At 53.6% G+C, this 17,295-nt stretch overlaps 1 protein-coding gene across 2 annotated transcripts in view; it reads left to right on the top strand.

Moving 5' to 3' along the window:
• Syn3 (synapsin III) overlaps positions 1–17,295 on the top strand; it is a 378,592-nt gene that overhangs the window by 100,592 nt on the left and 260,705 nt on the right. For both annotated transcript variants that reach the window (XM_026396709.2, XM_026396711.2), the window contains 2 exons: positions 12,149–12,305; positions 15,582–15,671. In XM_026396709.2, coding sequence (XP_026252494.2) covers positions 12,149–12,305; positions 15,582–15,671 — 247 coding nt within the window. The remainder of the gene's footprint in view (positions 1–12,148; positions 12,306–15,581; positions 15,672–17,295) is intronic.

The following is a 17,295-nucleotide window of genomic DNA, read 5'->3' on the forward strand; positions in this document are numbered from 1 at the left end:
GTCTACAGCCAGCCAGCTCCATTGCTCTGGGCCTGAGGGGAGAAAGAGCAACGTGATCCCCACCCCCTGCAGAGGAAAATAGCTCAGGAAATGGCAATGAGAGAGAGAGAGAGAGAGAGAGAGAGAGAGAGAGAGAGAGAGAGAGAGAGGAGAGAGAGAACGCTCTGTTCACCAGAGAAAAAATATGTACCCCAATGCCTTGCCCCCCTGTGACCTAACTCTCCTGTGACAGCCTACCTGCCTACAGTTGCAACCCACTTCATCCACATCAGTGGATTAATCCACTGGTTGAGTTACAACTCTCCTCATCTGTTCACTTTACCTCGGAACATTCTCGCCTTGTCTCACACATGAACCTTTTGGGGAACACCATTTACCGAAACCAAAACAGATGGGTAAACTGAGACACAGAAATGTTACCCAGTATTCCTGAGATCACACCACTGTGCAGTGGTAGAGCCAGGGTTTGAACCCCGAGTCTACACTCCACGAACGTTGATACGAGTTGGTGGAAGGATTGATGAGCCCACGTGCGCTTCTCTGGTGCTGGCCTGACGAGCAGCACCCCTTGAAGGGAGTCCATCAACAAACAGCGTCAGTGAGGAGCGTATCTAAATACCTAGAAACGTTTCCTGGGTTCAGCCAGACCCCGTGTCACAAGGTCATCATGCTAACGTGCTCCTCGGCCGGCAGGAGTGAGGGAAGTCCCGCCTAGCAGGGGAAAGAAGAAATCCACACCCAGCTGAACCTGGAGACACACCCCAGGTAACACGCGTGTCATGACCACCTGGCTCTGGTATCCAGCAGCCGCTTACTGAACTCAACAGGAGCTCATCCTGGGATCAGTGGTATCGGAAGAGGACTTCGGTGGTACCAGGACTCTCCCATTCCCAGGCTGAACACCAGAACCAGCCAACGGACACCACTTCTCCACTTACCTACTCCAGAGGCCAGGGATCTCAAACTCGTTCCTTCCTCAATGCCTTTTAAATAATTGATGCTCAATAAATATTCATCGAATGAAGAGGTCCCCTCCTTGGGACAGCTCTCTTTTTTTTTTTTTTTGCAAGGAGCACCTCAGGAGTTCTCCACCTTGACTTCACATTAAAACTACCCCCGTCTCAATTGACCACATCAGGCTGGTTAGAGTCATGCTGAATTCGACAAAGGGGAGGTGCTCCGATTTCATCCCTAGCGCACATCATGGAGTGTACTCACCCACACCTAGGTGACATGGGTCAGTCGCTGGACATGACCTTTGTAGGCAACCATGATGTGTCTGAGGCGGCTGCTGGAATAACACAACAGTTTTATAGTAAACTGACTTTTGTTTTGTTTTGGTTTTTGGCACCAGGAATTGAACCCAGGGGCACTTAACCACTGGGCCACGTCCCTAGTCCGTTTTGTATTATTATTATTATTATTATTAATTTAGAGACAGGGTCTCACTGAGTTGCTTAGTGCCTCACTTTTGCTGAGGCTGGCTTTGAACTTGTGATCTTCCTGCCTCAGCCTCCTGAGCCGCTAGGATTACAGGTGGATGCTACCGTGCCTGGTCCTAATTTTTTTTTTTAAATAAATGGAAGTAATACAGTCTAGAATGATTTTAAAGTGTGGTATAGTATTTACAAAACCAGCAACAGAGTTATTTGTATTCACAACACAGTTTTTTGTACTTATCAAGTATCATCTGCTGCACGTTATCATCTGTGCTCTATTTTTATAGGGTGGGCAGCTCGGTAGGTGTGTCTGCCCACGTCGCCACCAACACTGTGTTGTTCTATGGTGTCGTGATGCTAATGATCTCACTGAGTGGCAGGAATTTTTCGGCCCCAGTATCATCTCAGGACCCCCTTCGTATATATGGTCGGTCATGGACCAAAGCACCCGGATGTGGCCCCTGGCTGTCTATCAGAATATCTGGGGACTGAGGAAGAGGAGGAAGGACTTGGTGTGAAGAGTTTTAAGGGCTCCCCTGGGGATTCTTGAATGCAGCCAAGATGGAGAATCCCTGAGCCGGAGTGAAGAGGGTGGGTTGGCAAGTGCCAACCAGCCCAGACAGGACAGGCCAGACACAGGAAGCTGGCTCTACACCTGCTCCCGTCCTCTCCCCTGGGCTGAGCGGGCGCCGCCAAGCTCCTGTCTTGAGAAGTTCCTGCCCACCGCGGAGGTGCGGCTGCAAGCATTTACGTTGGAAACCCCGCCTGGTGAGGGTCCTGAAAATCGCTGCCATGTGTCTCCAGCAGGAGGGGAGGGGGCTCTTCCCCGCCCCCCGCAGGGCCTCTCTCTCCAGGGCTGCTCAGTCCCCACACTGGGGTCCCCCTGAGGGGCTCCCTTTAGTTGAATCATTCTATGGAGCATTGAGTCTTTGCACCTGGCCAGGTCCTGGAAGTATAGATGTCACCCAGCGTCCACCCTCCCTGCTGGGGCTCACAGCCCTGGAGGGAAACAGGACGCAAGGGACAGCCGGGCTGTGGTGGGGTGGGGCTGGCAGGGACCGGGAGGGAGGAGCGGACCCTCCAGCTCCCCAATCTGGAAACTTCCATCTGCGTGGGCTAGCTGCGAGGGAAGAGGGCAGGTCTAGGGCAGCAGCCGGAAAGGGCCAGGTCCCCTGAGACGGGTGCCACCAGGTCACTGTGGGGGCCACCTACTGACTTCAGGCTGTGACCCAGACAGGAGCGTGGAGCTCTTCCTGGACCCAGTCCTCGGCTGGCACAGAGGGGCCACTCACCAGGTGGGAATCTCCTGCCCAGGGGACAGCTGAGCCGCCCCGGCTGGTCCCACAGCTGGCCCAAGGGAAGCCCATCAGGCGGACACGGTGGGGGAAGGCCCGGGTATAAGTGCGTCCTCACTCCCGGCCTGGGCTGAAATGCGTCCCCTGTCAGCCCTCAGCCACGCCATCATTTTTTATCTTAAATGGGCCTCCCCCTCCCTGCTCCCTCTGCTGCTCCAGCATCCCTTCCAGCCGCGGCTGAGCCACAGCAGCTGGAGGCCCATCTCTCACCAGCTGCCTTATCTCCCCGTGAATAATGTTCCCGTCCCCTGTCGGGCAGCTGGCAGGAGGCCGGCCCTGCGCAGGGAGCAGGCCTCGGACAGCTCTCGAAGTTCAGGCGTTGCCCCAGGACCCTTCTGGGCCAGGGCAGCACCCTCCAGAGCCCTGACCCAGAGGCCCCCAGCCTGGAGGGTGGCAGCTCCCACAGTCTTTCCAAGCACATCTCAGCACCCACGGGTGTCTTCACTGTGCCCGGGAAACAGGCCCTTCAGACCTGCATTTTTCAGCGATGCAGTTAGTGTGTGGCCGGAACCATCTGACACTCCAACCTGTGGGCTGGATGATTCCTGGGAATGGGTCTAAGCCCTCGGGTCTCAGTTCGCCTGCTCCGCCACAGGGGCCAGCACTAGTTCTGCATAACTGAGCCTGTTCTTTGCTCAGTTCCTCTATGACAGCTGGTGCACCCAGCAGTGGCTCTGCCCATGGCCCTCTGCGTCACCTTCAGCTGACGGCAACTGCATCTCTGAGCTGGCGGAGAGGCCAAACTCCCCCCACCGCCACCTGCCAGGGGAATCTGTGACTGCTACCGAGGACACGGCCCAGCCCTCTTTTCTCAAGATCCAGGGACCCCGTGGATCTGGCCAAGCCCAGCTTTTACCCCGAGACTTCCCAGCGCAGAGCGCTGTCTCCAGGAATCTCTGTTTCAGTGTCTGCCTCCGGGGAACCCAGGTCAAGCTACGTACTGACTTCACAGAGGTTTTGTGTGAGGATTCTAGGACACATGGCTTAAAAGGCCCTCCCACAGGTTCCTGGCACTCAGCGAGGACCCGACGGTCAGTCCTGATTCTTAGAAACTTTTCCTAGGTGACAGAATACAGCAAGGGAGTGCACAGGAGAGGGAAGGAGTTGAAAGCCGTGTTTGGAAGTGAAGAGCCCAAGAGCACCCTCAGAGGTCCCTGAGCCCAAATCCCCTGCTACCAAATGAGTTTTGGAGCCTAAAGACGCGCATCCGAATCTTAGGTGGATCTCCTTCCCCCTTTGCTTAATCTCTCTGTAGCTGAGTTTCTTGAGAAATGAGGATATCTTGTCAGGTCCTTGTGAGAATTAAAGATAACATAATTAAAGGCCTAGAAATGATTCCTGGCACAGCCGCAGCGATCTATAAATCTGAGTCCTTCTCATTATCTGCCTGTGAGGACAAGATGGGAAAAGCCCCTGAAGAGAGACGATTCCACCGAGCCCTTGGCAATGTCGGCAGACATTTCTAGTCGCCACCGCCGGGCAGGGAATTGCTACCGTGTCTAATGGCTTGAGGCCAGGGATGTACCTAACATTCTAGAATGCACAGGACACACACCTCCGCAGCCAAGAATCATCCAGCTCCAAAATACGCAGAGTGCTGATGTGAGAAACCCTGCTCCAGAGTCAGCAGGCTGAGGGGCTGACGCGTGTCTCTTCCCCGATGGCCGTGCGACTTTGGCAAGTTCCTGAATAGTTCCCGGCCTCCGTTTCCTTGTCAGTTTTCCTCTTCAGGCTCCAAAGAGGGCTCCGAGGAGAGTGTCACTGTGCATTAGCTAGGATGAGAAATCAGAGAGAGCGGGGACACAGAAGCCATCTGATCTGAGGCTTTGGCATTGATAAGGGACCTCAGTGCCATTTCACTGGAGAGAAAAAGAGGCCACCGGAGAGGACCACAGAGATGGGTGCATGGCCGAGGGCTGGCCGGCACGGACGGCCTTGTCCCACAGGTCTAGAGAGAGAAGGGAGAAGGGAGACAGCTCATGGGGCTTTAAGGTCTAGGAGGAGACTTGTTTCCCTGTCTATCTATCCATCCACACATCCGTCCGTCCATCCATTGATCCAATGGGTGCCAAGTGAAATCTCAGTTAGTGCTCAAACCAGGTCACAACCAAATTTTCCAAAGAAATCCCACAGTCGTCTCACCGCCTTACCTGACAAGCCGTTTTCCATCTCTCCTTCCGACATGTTTCACTGCTGAAATCATCAGACCGTTTCTCTCTTCCGTTGTCCGAGGTCACGTGAACTTGGGCCGTGGCACTTTCCACGACATGACCTCACTCCACGTCTTTCATTGTTTCCGCAGTGACGACAACCTCACGGCTTTTTCCTATTCCCCACCTTCCCCTTCCAATCCTGAGGTTGGCCTTTGAGTGATTCTCTATTCCAAAAAAAAAACCACCTCTGCAAGCTTATAGGTTTGCCAATCTGCTCATTGTTTCATGTAAAAATGAACATCCCCAAACTTTCAGCTCATTTTTAACCTCGAAATAAAGGTTTTCTTATGGCCAAGGTTGGGGCTGGCTATGCTTGAGGGACGCGCACTGTGACGGTATTGGGTGAGACCTGTGGACCGTGACAAGGTCCTGAGGGTGGAGTCCTCGTGAGTGGGACTCGTGGCCTTATCAAGAGGTCTAGGAGAGCTCCCTTGTCTCTTCTGCTTTGCGGGGACACGGCTAGAAGACATCAACCATGAACCAGGAAGTAGACCTTCAGCAGACACTAAATCTGTCCGGTGCCTTGACCTTGGACTTTGCAGCCTCCGGAACCATGAGAAATCAGCTTCTGTTGTTCATAAGCCACCCAGCCTGGGGCATTTTGCTATAGTAGCTTCAACAGACGAAGACAACTGCTATTTTGGCCACTGGAGAACAGGACTGTGGATGGGAAAGCCAGAAAGCCGTGAAGCTGCTAAGCAGAGGGAATATTGGGGTCGCACAGTAGATTTGGTTCCGGAGACAGCCAGAACACAGTGCCAGGGCTGGGTGGCTTCAACAACAGAAATTTACTCTCCCAGAATCCTGGAAGCCAGAAGCTGGAAATTGAGGTGTCGGCAGGAAGCTCTAGGGCAGAATCTTTCTTGCTTCTTGCTGGCTTCTGAGAGTTGCCAAAGTGTTCCCTGGATCCCAGACACAGGACTGTGATCTCTGACTCATTCCTTCATCTCATGACATTCTCCTCTTCCTCTCTGGGTATTGTCCTCGTCCCGATTCCCCTCTTATAAAGGCACGGTCATGAGATTAGGCACACTCGGCTCCAGCGTGTCCCCATCTTAGCTTGACCACATCTGCAAAGGCCTTATCTCTAAATCAGGTCACCTTCGTGGGCAACAGGGCTCGGGACTTCCACCTGTCTTTCGGGTGGGACACAATCCAAACCGTAACAGGCAGGATCTCTCCTGGGTGAAAGAGGAAGAGGCTGGAGTCTGGGGGACTCCTTGTCTGACATGAAAGGGAAGGAACTGATCAGGATCAAGACACCGAGATCCTGGGGCCGAGACGGGAGATGAGGAATTCACTTCCTCTAGCAACTCGCATCTGGGTTTTATTAACCTCCCAGTACTCTGCAGAGAGGGCCCCGGGATTCATCACAGAGCCCGGCTGCCTGCCATCCCCACGGGGCCCCTTCCCCTCCGGCCTGCAGCTGGAAGCTGCCCTGCCGCCTGTCCGCCCAGCCTGGAGGTGGCCTCCCCTCGTCTGCTCTTCCTCAGATTCTTGGTTGGCTGCCACCTCGTTTCTTTTCGGCCTGGACTAATCTCTTACAGCCCCCAGGCTGGCGGGAAGCATCGCTCCTTCCCAAAGTCCTTCCATATGGTCAGGCCCAGCCCTCCATCTGCACGGCGCCTGTTTCCTCTGGTGTCTTCTTGCAGCGGGGTGGTGGGATGGGAAGCCTTGGGGACCCTGGGTTGCCCCCCTTCCGCTGCTGTTTTGCTCGGCCTCCTGGGTGACTCCCACTAGACGTGGTACCACAGGTTGCACTAAAGGACAGAAGTCCAGGGAAGCGGGAAGAAAGCGTGACGTCTCTCTGCCGGAACACAGGAAGGTCAGAGTCTGGAACCTCCCCAGGGCCTGGCTGGGGCCTGATCTGGGTACCAGGAGCCAGCAGGTGACCCCAATCGGCGTGATCGTCCCTCTGGGCCGGCTGGGATCGTGAAGGACAGGGGACAATGACAAAATAGCCGTCAAGCAGCTGAGAATAATGAGGCTTCTGCTCATTAACTCAGGTCCCAGGCAAAGCCCCGCCAAGATCCCTTCTTGCTACTGCGGCCTCTGCATAGTTGAGGGAATTATGACACTTCTCCAACGGCCAGAAGTCACTCAGCCTCTGGCCCCCTGCCTCTCCACGCTGCCTGGAGCCTGCATAATCCCTACCATGAATCACCTGTCCCGTCCTTGCCGTTTAATTACCCATCCTCCTTGGCTTCCCCTGCCGTGCCAGCAGCCACTTCTGAGAAATACCTGGGATCAAGAACCCAACTAACAGAGTCCTGTTAAATCTAAAGCTGAAATAACAACAGAGAGAGAGAGAGAGAGAGAGAGAGAGAGAGAGAGAGAGAGAGAGAAAACAGGGAAAGTCTGCAACCAGGAAGTGCCCTCTCGTGTGGGACTGAAGGGGACCTCCTTGGCCCAGGCATGAGAGACCCAGGGTTGGGCCAGTGGCACGGCAGACAGAGCCGAGGATCAGGGGGCCTAACTGGGGTGTCTGGAACTGTTTACCCAACCTCATCTCTTGCTGCCAAATCCTACCTATGCTCCAACCACGGAACTCTCTGGAAACTTGGCCCCTTCTTCTCGATATCAGAGCAATATTGGTAGAAAGCCACCGACGCAGTTTAACCTACTGAGGAACAGGAAACGGGGTGCGGGGGTCCCTCCATAGCTCACCCAGCTCAGAAGAGAAAGCTCACTCTGCTTCCAGCTCAGCAGGGTCCAGGCTCTGCTGGTGTTGACGGGGCCTTCGTCTCTGTTCCCAACCAGCACTTGGGACTGAAGGGACGCCTCCGTGGAGCAGGAAGGTGGTCCCCGACAGCCCAGCTTGCTTCTGGGCCTTAGCGGGCTCCTCAGCTCACACTGGGCCTCCGCGGTTCAATCCTCACTCAGTTCCCGACCAGGGAAGGAGATGCGGTCCCCTGGTGGGAGCTCTGCTGGCAGAGAGAGGAGACGAGCAGACCCAGCAAAAGCCAGCGCAGGCCACTAAGCCCTGTGACAGAGCCCGTCCCTTGGCCACAGGTGCCACCACGACCTGGAGCACCCTCAAACCCCTGCCCACTCTCAAGTTGCTGCTTTTCTTTCAAGACCCAAGCCTCCCCCACACACTTACCCATACCTACCCCCAGAGAAAGCTGAGCCCACACCTGGCGCCCTAGTATCTCCCGCGCGCTCCTGCTCCTTCCCTCACTTAGCAAAGCCGCCTGGGTCGCCAGAGTCATGAGAGCAGGGATCCTGTCCCAGCCACCTCGGGATCCCCGACCTCCGTCGGCACCTTGGGGACACATTCACAGAGGTTGGGGTGACAGGCATGACTTAGCCGTCCCCTGGCTGGATGGAGAAGCTGGGGTGCTGGGTTCAAGGGAAGGGACTGGGCACCTGGCCTGAGCTACTAATTCCTCCATCATCCTCGCCAATCCCTCCGACCTGGACATGCAGCAAGGACTCAGCATTCTCCGTAGTGATGAAAAACAAGACTTAAACTCTACCACGCCTGTCCACCCTGATACATCACCCTGGGAAATGTCTTTTACACACCGGATGGGAGAATCCTCAGAGGTCATGGCGACCAACTTGAACTCCCAGGGGCTAAAAACTTCTGGGTAACACTAACCTTCCTCTGTAAATACTGAATTGTGTCCCTGTAGAGTGGCCCTGTAGTGACTAGGGGACGCATGTGACCCGCTGGATACTTTGGCTACCAGACCTGGTCTCCTCTCTAGGACCACGAGGGAAGAGGCCCCTCCCTTTGCAGTGGCCATTCCACTGCCTGGTGGCTGGCGAGCTACCCCTTGGTACCCACGTTCACTGATGCGATCCTTCACCCGAACACATCGTCAGGGTTCCCCTGCCCAAGGCAAGCAGGTGCCTCTTCTCACTGAGCTGACATCTTTCCAGGAGAGAGAGGGACGGAAAGCAACTAAACGGAGCAGGACGACTGAAATGTCCAGGGGAGCCCAGAAGAAGAGGAAGTGGGCACTGTGGAGGCTGGTCCGAGTTTGATACAACAGTGGGACAGGGGTCTTGAAGGACGAGGCACCTCTGACCCCGTGGGACAAGACCATCCAGGGAGAGGAACTGGAGGAAGGAGAGTGGCCAGCGAGGCTCAGGGGCGGGTCAGCCCCACCCCAGGGCCTGTGGACTCATAGGAGCTGTGGTTGGGAGACTTTAGTGGGCTTTAGGAAGGGGGATGACTTTGATAGAGCATGTTGTGGACACTGGAGATAGATGTCCAAATCCTAAAGACAAATTGGAGCTGACCTTTGTCTTTTGTGTCAAAGCATCAGAAGAATTCTGACTTCAGTGTGGCTTTTAGAAGCTCTGAAGAGAGATGTCTGGGACCAGACATGGGGAGAGAGTTCTGCTCCTGGAGCGCGGTCTGGACGCCCTCTCTCTCAGCAGCCAGGTTTTGTTTTTGTTGGATCTTGGTTGTGCCCCATGATGAATCCTCTGCCAAGAAGGAAAACCTAGGAGCCCGTCAACATCAGCCCTCCAGCTTCTTCCCCACAGATGAAGGGGGTATTATCCCCAGTGAGACGCCATGTTTGCTGCCACTGGGGTCCCTTCTGGAACCCACACTGTCAGGGAGGGGCAAGGTCAGACCGTAACCCTGGGGACTCTCTGAACAAAAAGAACCACTAATAGTCTGGACTGGGGGCAAGGGAAATGTGTCTGTGTGCTTTGGAACAAGATGCACAGCCCTTTAGGAAGAAGGGATGAGCCGGCATCTAGTGAGGACATTGGCATGTGTACTAGGTCAAGGGCAGCGTCCCTGACACACAAAGCCCTCATCAATGAGCAAAAAAAAGGCCCCCTTTTATTTTAAAACAGAAAAAGATGGAAACAGGAAAGAAAATGCAAATGGTTAAGAAAAAAAAAAAACTCACTGTAACTAGTGTCCAAACAATGCAAACCGAAACAACAACGAGATGCAGAGGAGCTTGGGGGAAGTCCGTGATCAAAAAAACACAGTATTCCAACACCGCCGTGTTGATGAGACTGTTGTGAGACGGACATTCTCATAGGAAATGGGTGGAAAGTACCTTAAAAGATAAAAAAGAAACATTTTTTGAAAACAACTCATATCCTTTAATCCATTAATCCCACTTAGAATCTGTCTTACAAGCAGAGTTTAAAATGTTGGCATTGATTTGTCTGCAATTATGGAGGAGTGAAATATTGAAAACCCCCTTCTAGACAGTGTAGGTGACTGGGTACTTCATTGTGGCGTGTCATTCCGTGGATTGTTATGCAGCTCTCAGAAACTAAATATTTGCTGGTATTTTGATAGCAGGAGAAACGCTGATATAATAATACTATGTGAAAAAATTCAAAAATCATAATTAACAGAAAGTATAAAATCATTTAAGAGTATGGATGCCTATTAAATACGGTATAGTGGATTATTAGAAATTTTCTCTTAGTTGTCAAAGCATTCCCATAGATTTTTTTGATACTGTTTTAAAAATCCGATAAAGGGAGCTGGGATGTAGCTCAGTGGCAAAGTGTTTGCCTCATATTTGCAAAGCCCTGGGTTCAATCCCTAGTTCTCCCCCCCCAAAAAAAAAATCAGATAAAGGCAAAAAACGGTTACATTTACAAACAAGTGCTCCTTTTTGTCATCAGATCCATGTTGGAGACACACACACACACGCACACACACACACACTCCATTTCTTCCCACTGCCATCCCTTGAACACACTAGGCATCCCCTGGAGGAAGAGGATGCCGCTGTCCAAGTGGCTGCCTTCACCCGAGTTACCAGTTAACCAAGGGGACCTTGGTGTCGCCCTTGGCACTGAGGTGAGTGAAGCTCCTGCTCACTGTCCAGCCCTTCAACACATATTCATTACACACCTGCTGCCACCGTGTCAGGCCCTGGGCATATGGGGGGACCACGCTCACTGTGATTTGGGAATCATCTGCACCTGCACATTCTTTCCTTCTGTCTTCAGTGGGGACCAGTCCTTTCCCTTCGAGAGCTATTTTTAACGTACATTTGAATTATTTTAAAGAGACACAATTTATTTGAAGTTAAGGGCCTGGCTCCGGAAGAGCTAAGTGGATTGATCATGCACACCAGGAGGAGCATAGGCCTCATATCTACAACGAGGCTGAGGTTTTTTTTCATGTGACTTAGAAGCGAGGAATCCAGAAATAGTTTGGCCCTTGACAGTGTGAATAAAACCATGTGTAAATCCACCAGGAGCCCTGCAATGAGGTAAAAAGGGTATGGACTTGGAGCCAGATGACCCAAGTTCAAGGTCAGCTAACTTCTTCGAGCTGCAGCATGCCCAACTATAAATTGGACGAATGGTCCAGACCTGCCCCAGCTCTGAGCCTTTGCCAGAATCACATCTCAGAGGGGCCTGGCAGAGAGCCTGGCACACATCTGACCATTACGTGAATACTCCTGCTACCTTCTGGGGGTTGCTACTGCTACACCTTTGATCTGAAATGGTTGAGAGCCAGACCAGCCCTGTCACTCACCTACAGGGCAGGGACCAGGGATTGAACTCAGGGGCACACAACCACCGAGCCACACCCCAGCCCTATTTTGTATTTTATTTAGAGACAGGGTCTCACTGAGTTGCTTAGGGCCTCACTGTTGCTGAGTTGGCTTTGAATTCACAATCCTCCTGCTTCAGCCTCCCAAGCTGCTGGGATTATAAGCAGGCTCCACTGCGCCCCAGCTCACCTTCAACTTGTCTTTTTGAGCAAGGTGTTTAATCTCGTTGACCCTTGGGTGCCCATCTGCAAAACTGATGGCCACAATACCCACTGTGGGGGGCAGTTGGTCTCCCCACAGGTGATACATTCCGCGTAGCACCCACAGCCAGCAGAATCTGGTCTATTTACTGAATTATTTAATACATTTTCTCCTGGTTTCAAAAATCACAGTAAAAAAATCACAGGAGAGAGAGAGAGTACATGGCGTTTTCAGTGTTGAACTTGAAAGACGAGTGGCTGCATCTGCTTCTGACCTTCATCCTCACCCTCCCAGCCCCGCACACCCTCTGAGCTAAGAGCTCCCAAGGCAGTGACCACACCAGGTCAGCCCTATGCCTGGCAAGCCACAGCCCATGCCCTGGTGCCCCAGCGAGTCTCCCCCCCACCCTGTGCTGATGCTGTTGGTGACTCTCTCGGCAGATCCTTCAAGCCCGACTTCATCCTGGTCCGACAGCACGCCTACAGTATGGCCCTGGGCGAGGACTACCGGAGCCTGGTCATCGGCCTCCAGTACGGAGGGCTGCCAGCCGTCAACTCCCTCTACTCCGTCTACAACTTCTGCAGCAAGCCCTGGGTGGTAGGTGACGGGCCAGGCCCACGTAGAGGGAACAGAGGGGCAGCGGGTGGCCTCCCCATCTTGAAATGGGCCCATTCACCCCCATGGGGGCTTCCGTCGGGAAAAGCATCTCCTTTAAAGCATTCTGGAGAGTCCTCTTGAGATTGCTGCCTAACAAATATTATGGGATGGCAAATTACGGTACAGTGCGAGGTCCTAGCATCAATCCCAAAGCGGCAATTTGCTGTTCTCAGCATTCCATCATGGCGGGATCACTATTGCTAACAGCAGGCGTCATTTAGTGAGCACTTGCTACAGAACAGAAAACCATGCTACCTGGTCAGGAACCCACCCAGGGTTTCTGAGCCAAGGAGTAGTGGAGACAGGACTTAAAGCCATTGCTTTCCGCCCTGGAGACTTGATTTCTCCCCGTGACTCATTAGTTTCATTCATTCACTTGATTTGTTTGAGCCTCCATCCAAATACCACCAAGACGGCTTCTCCTAGAACAGCCAGCCCCCCACCCCCCCTTACTCTGCTTTTTGTCCCCCCCGCCCAGTTCTGATCTGCACCTGGAACCATATCTGTTCATTCATGAACTATCTGTCTCCCTTACTAGAAGGAATTCAGAGGCGCAACAAATGATTTTTGAGTGTGTACTGTGTTCTGGGGACTGTCCAAAGTCCCAGAAACACATCGGGGAAGGAATCAGACCCCAGCCCCTGCCCACCCTGCGGATCTCACATTCCAAAGGGCTCCAGCACTTGAAGTGCCTTCGTAAACATGTCAACGAGGCGCTATGCCCTGCGGTAAATACCAAGGGGGACATAGAGGAGGACAGAGGACAGGGAAGCGGAGGCTGTGTATACAGAAGGTGCTCTGTGCGGCTCGGGGCCATCGGGTTGGCCCCGTCTCCCTGTCTCTCTGAGGCCACATGATGGGGTGGGGCAGCGGCCGAGGCGTGGGCTCTGCAGCCCGGCCCCCCAGCTCAGGTCTCTCCACTTTGGAGCTGCGGGCCCTCAAGCAGGGCTGCTTCACTTGTCCAAACTCAGCTTCTTCCTTCTTTGGAAAATGGTGATAATATGAAAGGCTTTCTGGTCTGGTTTCGAGTTCATACACGTAAAGCGTAAAGTGCTTACAATGGTGGCTGGCGCAACACACTCTCAGTAAATGGTGACAGTTATCATTGTCTATTGTACCGGGGACAAGTCGATGCTGACTGTCACTCAATATTTATGGAAGGACGACATGCACTAATCATATACAGTCTTTACCACCAAAGCCATCCCTGGGCTCCTTCCCCTTCTGCCCTAACTGAGCCTCTTGGCATCTAAGGTGCAAGTGCCACTATTAGGAAAGGTTCCTCAATACTAGCTCATCTGCTTTGTTTTTGCACCTAGTGGTCATGATGGTCACAACTTGGATTCTCTGGCACTCACTGTGCTCGGTTCTGAGCCCCTGGCGTGAAGATCCTGTTTTATCTTCAGAGCTACCTTGACGAATAGCTGCTGTTAACATCTCCTTTGTACAGACGAGGAAACCCAAGCCTGCGGAGCGAGTAGTAACTGGTAGCCTCTCCAAAACCTGCGTAGAATTTCTCTCCCTCCCTGGACTCCAGTTCCCTGACCTGGGAAGCGAGGGACCCCCTACCCAACATCATCCCCCCTACATCATTGCTGAGGCCTCCGGAGCCCTCTCAGTTGGCTCTAGTTTGAACTGCACCTGCAGGCTCCACCTAAAGTCTGCACAGCAATCCTGGGCTGAAGCAGGAAGTTCCTGTGCTGCCCCATTCTCTCTGTCTAGGCTTGGTACTGGGGAGCCCCCAGCCAGTCTGCATAAGGCTTGCCCCCAGCCCCTGAGCACCTGCACCCAGCAGCAAATCACAGCTCCTTTTCTTTGGGGGAGGATACCAGGGATTGAACTCAGGGGCACTCGAGACCCACCCCCAGCCCTATTTTGTATTTTATTTAGAGTCAGGGTCTCACTGAGTTGCTGAGTGCCTCGTTTTTGCTGAGGCTGGCTTTGAACTCACGATCCTCCTGCCTCAGCCTCCAGAGCCGCTGGGATGATAGGCGTGCGCCACTGCACCCGGCTTGCTTTCTTTTGAGAGTCTAAATTGTTCTTCCCTGAAGCTCTTCTTCACCTTTTGGGTGGATTCTAAGCTCCTGGGTCTGGCCTAGGGGTCCTGGTAGCCTATGGTGGACCACCCTCAAGACTCTTCAATTGCTGTCCCCTGCACCTGAGGCCACTGCCCTGGCAACCTCCCAGGCTCTTAGCACACACTGCCCTAACTGCACACCCAGAGAACCTGAGCCCTCTTACTGCTCCAGGCCCTCCCCGGCCCCCACGCTGACTCCCCTCCCTGCTGTTAATATCTCCATTGTACAGATGAGGAAACCCAAGCCTGGGTACCTAGTAGTAACTGGTAGCCGAATAGTGGCACCTGAATCTTAGATGCCCTGAGTCATCTGCTCCAGGCACCCTCCCTCCCCACTCCAACCGGTTTCCAGATCCCAGAACCCTCATGCTCTACTCCAGCAAGACATCAGCGTCCCAAATGTGCACCTGCAGTCTGTCCCCCAGGTGCAGTTGGTGGTCCCCGTAGTGGAGCCCAGTTCTGGCACGAAGCCTGAGAGGTGCTAATCTTCCCTCCAGTGTGGAAATGCACAGGCAGGAGAGCACAGTGGGAGGGGACGTGGCCTGAGCCGTTGGAAACAAGTAGGTTGTAAAAGCAGAGAAAAATGTGTGTCAATAATAGCGCCTAATGTTCCAGGCTCCCAGGGGCCAGTCTCTGTCATGTATCCTTAACACTGCAATGAGGTAGGACCCCTCCTTACCACTGAGAAAATCAAACCTCAGGAACCTTCAGGGACCTCCCAACTCACACAGCTAGTAAGTGACAGACCAAGGTCTTGTACTCAGAAATGCTAGATCCAGTGTCTACACCAAAAACTACCCCACGGTGGGTGTTGCCTCTCTAGAAAGAAAGGCATTGCGAGCTGGGGTGACATGAAGGCCAGCCAGCAGGTTGTGCTGTGGACGAGGACCCTGGGTGGAATGCTGAGAATGTAGTAAGTGCTCATTAAATGTGGTTGTGCTGAACCCAGAGATCCACCTGCTTCCTGGTCCTTGGGCAGGAATGGAGGGGTGGACGCAGCCAGGTGCTGGAGAGGACGACTGTCCAGCCAAGGAAGCTGGCTTTTGTCTAGGGGTGGGGAAAGCTACCCAGGACCAAGTGGGTGGTTTCCCTTAGCAGGTGAAAACAGCGACTCACGTTCTCTCCCTTTCCATCCATAGTTCTCGCAGCTCATTAAGATCTTCCACTCCCTGGGCCCTGAGAAGTTCCCTCTTGTGGAGCAAACGTTCTTCCCCAACCATAAGCCAATGGTGAGTCACCGTCTCCACTCTGTTTCTTTTGGTGATATGGAGCAGATACGGGTGTCTATGTCCTCGGTCTCTTTGGACAGGGAACTTGGGCTTGGGGATGGCTCTCTGATTGCCTGGACGGAGGAAGAACCTCAGGGTCCTGGGGGAACGTCCTGCTTTCCTCGCCAAAGAGTCACTTATCCCAGGGAAATGCAGGCTGTGGGCACGTGACGGGGTGAACAGCAGTCCTTGTGGCTTTGGAAATGGTCAACAAGTCGGGGAGCTGGAATGTTGGAGCCGGAGGCTGAGGAGAGGGGAAGAGGTGTGTCTGTGCAGCTTGCAGCTTACACTAGGGCACTTGCCAGGACCTGGTGTCAACTCTTATTTTAATAAAAGCGGTGATATTTCGTCTGCACTGATTACTGAAAGGTGATTTCTTGTGTGTTCTGTGTTTTCCAACTTTTGAATATGCCTGAGGTTGTCTCTGGGAAGCAGTTGGGGACTCGGGTCAGAGTGCCTGGTCTTGCCTCCCACTCGGAAGGTACCTGACGGGAGAGGTTGATGTGTTTTTGAGCCGGGTAGCTCGGAGGTAGGTGAAGAGTTCTGGGCATCTGGAAGCAGCCCGAGATGTACCTCTTGCCCGGTCGGTGGTCTTCTTAAACTAGTCAAGGGAACGCGGGCCATAGCCCTGGACTTGGCCTTTTGAGAATCTCGAGTTCTGAAGAACAAGATGATGAACGGTGTACCTTGTACCCTGGGGACTGTGGCCTGGTTGTGGAGGACCAAGTTGGGCATCCCTGTTGGAGACACCGACAGTGGGAGCTGGCCACCAAGTGGAAGTTTCCCAGTGATTTTCTTCCCCTGAGCCTGATCCAGAATTGGGCGTGTGCCTAAGACACACGTGCAAGCCCATGGGTTCCACTCAAGTGTGAACACGAGGGGGAAAACTCAGGGCTTCTTCTCGGGCCAGCCTGAGTCTGGATTCCAGCTTGGTGGGTTTGTGCTGGACCTTGGACTGCATTTGGATCTCTGTGAGCCTTGGTTTCCCTCCACTAAGAAACCTGGGTAGTGGGGAAATCTCATGGGTTGTTGAGATCCCAGATGATGGTGTGTATGAATGCTGGGCCAGGCATGTACAGAGCAGGTCGAGTACCTTCTGATTTAGGAGAAGAAACTATAACCTGGAACTCTGTCAAGGGAGGGGTGACGGCTGGGCCCGTGAGCTCCTGAGGGTGACTGTCCCGCTATCAGCTCTGGAGGGGATCTCCACTTCTCATGGGGCCTCCCCGCTCCTGCTTCTCCATGGGAGGAGATGCTTAGGAGGAAAACACGGAAGGCTGAGCCAGGCCCCGGGCTGGCTACCTGCAGCACCCCTAGGTGATGAGATGAGACCCAGACACTTCAGAAGTAGGAACAACTCTAGCAATAGCAGGAGGGGACAAAGACCAAGCCGGGTCAGCCACCACAAGGGAACCTGGGACGCCTCCCCGAAATTCCTCCCACCAAGGGAAAGGCCTGGGGCAGGGGTGCTCAGGTGTGGAGGGTAGGAGGGTGCATGGGCCTGGACGGGGGCAGGCAGGACAGACTTCCAGGGCCCCCTGATGTCCGTACCACCCCCGCCCCCCACCAAGGCGGACAGTAAACA

The sequence above is a fragment of the Urocitellus parryii genome, chromosome 5, assembly GCF_045843805.1.
Source record: "Urocitellus parryii isolate mUroPar1 chromosome 5, mUroPar1.hap1, whole genome shotgun sequence".
In the NCBI taxonomy this organism is placed as follows: domain Eukaryota; kingdom Metazoa; phylum Chordata; class Mammalia; order Rodentia; family Sciuridae; genus Urocitellus; species Urocitellus parryii.